The sequence below is a fragment of the Pinus tabuliformis genome, chromosome 1_2 (genome assembly GCF_031772625.1).
Source record: "Pinus tabuliformis cultivar Carrire ecotype Pingquan chromosome 1_2, CPIR1, whole genome shotgun sequence".
Lineage (NCBI taxonomy): Eukaryota > Viridiplantae > Streptophyta > Pinopsida > Pinales > Pinaceae > Pinus > Pinus tabuliformis.
Window position 1 is genome coordinate 284,379,568 of NC_142298.1, and position 3,641 is coordinate 284,383,208.

Here is a 3,641-nt window from a genome sequence, read left to right on the forward strand (position 1 = left end):
GAATGGTTCACCCTTTGTCACTTGTATTCTCTCACAAATAGTAAGCTCTCCGTCAATGGAAAGGAATTGAAACTTCTATAATTTTATAATTCAGTGAAACTCAACTTGTAGTGTTTGTAGAAGGCTAGAGATCTTGTTTATGTGAATCCCAACATTTTCCTTGTATCTCATAGGGGTCAAGAATATAAGAATCAACCTTTAAAAGGTTGCGATGTGGATATTAAATCCTGACTTAGGCGTCTCTCTTGCTGCACTAAATCTTGAGGAATCTAGCAATGCAATTGGAAATAGTTATTTACTCCACATTCCACCATTGAAAATGTATCGTGTTCTTATTTTCATGAGGAAGATGAAGATGAGAATGGTAATTATTATACTTTATTATCTTAAAGATGAAGATGAGAATGGTAATTATTACACTTTATTATTTTAATTTATGTTTTATTTCTAGGTTAGATAGATATAACATTGCAACCTCCAACTTAAAAGTTGATTTTAGATATATAGCCTCATTTATAAATGAGTTTTGAGTTTTTTGAGTATTGATATTCCCTTCATATATATATATATATATATATATATATATATATTCTTGTTTAAGGAATCCATTAAGTGGAATATTCTCATTTCAAATATATATATATATATATATATATATATATATATCCAAATTTTTAAAAATCAGGTTTGTAGCTTAAAAGCTTATTTGTTTCAGAAATTCATTCTATTTTCCCTCCATTGTGAAACTCACCTTTTTAACATGAATATGAATGAATTTTGAGTTATAAGTGATAATGTTCATCTCAAAAATAAGATACATGAGAATGACCTGGCTGCATTTTTTCAATATACAGCGATCAAGTCCTGACTACATTTGCAAATGTAGAAGAGTACACCTATAATGCAAATGTAGAAGAGTACACCTATAATCAATAAGATACATGAGAATGACCTGGCTGCATTTTTTCAATATACAGCGATCAAGTCCTGACTTCATTAGAGTACGCCTATAATCAACGAGGCCGATTTATTTTCTCTGATACTGATATTTTTTGTGCATTTCTTCTGTTGGCAATGCACATGAAATCCAGGAACTACAAATACAAGAAAAAATAACATTTTCAATCCATTTCATGTTTGGAAACAATGCAATTTCCATCTTGAACATCGGACTTTTGGAAACAATGCAATTTCCATCTTGAACATCGGACTAATTCAGACTATGAAACTGCACATGGCTCTCATTAAATCAGTTATAGTTACTTTGATGGTTACTCGTTGATTCTATCAGTAGTCATATGCTCGTCAAAGAGATTAAGCCATGCATGTCTAAGTACCATGGAAACGATGTGAGTTGTGACTACACTACCTTCTGTTTGGTAATTTCAAATGTGAATCTGAATTGCAGAAATCATGCCCGAATCTAGGCTAGCCTCTAGCCAATTTTTGTAGACTGAAAAAGGAATCTCTGTGCTTTGCAAACCAAGATCTGGAGTAGCGCTTTCCTTTATGAAGGGAGAGCCTGACAGAAGGTAGCTTTCTCGGAATTGCTTTCCAAATCATGTGCACAGCATCATCAGGCTGAGCTGGATACTGATACTCAAAATGGTGGCCGACTTCCTTCAACTTTTGCCACATGCGGGTCCATTCTTCCATTTTAACACTATTAAGCAATCTTATCAAAAACCCTTTTTTGACAACATCAGCAGATTGTACAAAAATGCAAAATTCTGTATAATCAAGGACATCCTCATAAGGAAGCTCAATCTCATCGCTAATGATAACATGAACGCAATGGCTAGCAATAGCATCAAAGAGCCGATTTGAAGAGGGTGTATCGCCTGCAATGTTTAGGCAAAACTTTGAAGACCGCATGCCTTCAGTTGCTTTTCTTATTCCATCCCTCTGTGTATTTCCAGAAGTAAAATGTACTTCCTTTTCATCCTTCAGAAGAGCATAGAGCTTTTGTCTAATATATCCACCCTGATAATAATAAACCAAGTCAGCAATGGACATTGAAGGTAAATTCAACTTGTTCGCTTTTGAAACAAAATAAATATGGAATCAAATTCATGGGCTTGTGGTGCCTCAAGAAGGGATTCCTACCAACAACAGGCTGCATGCAAGCACACTTTAAAGAGGCCAAAATAATGGTGGAAATAATTGCATTTGGATTCAAGAACTCACATGCTTCCTGTAAATAGCACCTTGAAAGAAAAGGAGAATGCTTCGGCTTTCAAATGATGAAGAATCCTTTGCAAGGGAAGGAACAACATGCTTGTAAGGAGCCACAACATCCTTCTCTACGTTGCCTACCAATGGTGAATATCGTCCAAAGTCAGCTACAATGAACATTGCCGACCGAAGCTGCTCCCTTGCTATTACCATGCTATTTGGATGATGCATAACTATTACATGATTCTTCCCCCCTGATCTCCTCCAGGCCTCCTGACCCATCAAAAAATGCACCAATTTCTCCTGCAAAAGTTCATTTTTACTCTTATGCCCACGGGTCTCAACTTTTGAATGCCTGTTATAACTCAATGAAGAAAAAAAGGGCACAAAGAAAACATCAGCCTCTTTGGAATTTTCAACTCTCCGGGCACTGCAAGGAGAGTTTCTGCCTGGTATGTTCGAAGACAGTAGATCCAAGGTAAGCCAGTATTCTGGACTGTGCTGCAAATTGAGTCCGCCCGGATATCGAGGGATTTCAGTGAGATTTGTCGGCCATACACTCTTTTCTGGCTTCCAATCTAACATACCAAAATGGAATTCAGGTGGCATATTATACATAAAAACCTTCAACACCGCGTCTTTCGGGTTGCCCTGTTTGTTATTTGGCTCTGAACCGGTGGGAGTTCCGTTCTTATCTGTAAATTCATCTGTCCGGATTCCAGAAGAGGAGATTAAAGATGGCTGAAATTCATCTGAAATTTCATACAGCAGCTTCTCATCCTCTAAGATAACTTTTACCTTAGGATCTGAGAATGGAGAATACTGATCTTTGCCAAGAGGCTGACTTGAAATTTGAAGAAAAGCCAGAGAACTGAGCAGAGCCAATGCCGAGATCAGAAAAAGCAGGCACAGTGTCAACCATAGCTCGTCCCGATCGGAGTGTCCTGTTAGGGGATGTCAGGCCCCATTCCCTGCGATCTGAATCACCGCGGCTGCAATAGCTCGTCCCGATCGGAGTAGCCTGTCAGGGGATGTCAGGCCCCAATCCGATTTTTTGTCAGGCCGTGGCAGGAATGTCAGAATTGCCTGGGAGGGTGGCGGAGAAGGAGGGTGGCGGAGCTCGGGAGGGTGGAGGGCGGAGACATTCCCAGTGGCCGGAGCCGGAAAACGGGCCATTCTACCGCCTAGGTAGACTACTCCTTTTGTTTTTTTGTTTTTTTTGTTTTTTTTGTTTTTTTTTTTTTTTTTTTTTACTTACTTAATTTTATAGTTTATTTTAAATTTATTTTTTTTTTCATATTTTTGTTTTGTTTTTTTTTTTTCCAAATGTTTTATAGTTTACAAGATAAAAAAAAATTTACATTTTTATTTAAAATATGTTTTTCTTACAATTTATTTGTTTATAATTTTTAAGTTTTTTTTTTGTTTTTTAATTCTTATCTTTTATAGGTTAATTTTGTTTTTTT

General features: G+C 36.7%; 1 protein-coding gene across 1 annotated transcript; it reads right to left on the reverse strand.

Annotated features, from left to right (window-relative positions):
* Positions 1 to 1,009: 1,009 nt before the first annotated feature.
* LOC149205438 (putative arabinosyltransferase ARAD1) lies at positions 1,010 to 3,351 on the reverse strand. The gene is made up of 3 exons (XM_089397406.1): positions 3,216 to 3,351; positions 2,188 to 3,119; positions 1,010 to 1,983 (listed from the first exon to the last, which is right to left on the reverse strand). Exons 1-3 carry the CDS (start codon positions 3,349 to 3,351, stop codon positions 1,429 to 1,431), a joined length of 1,623 nt encoding a protein of 540 aa, XP_089253532.1. The 3' UTR covers positions 1,010 to 1,428.
* Between the last annotated feature and the right edge of the window lie 290 nt (positions 3,352 to 3,641).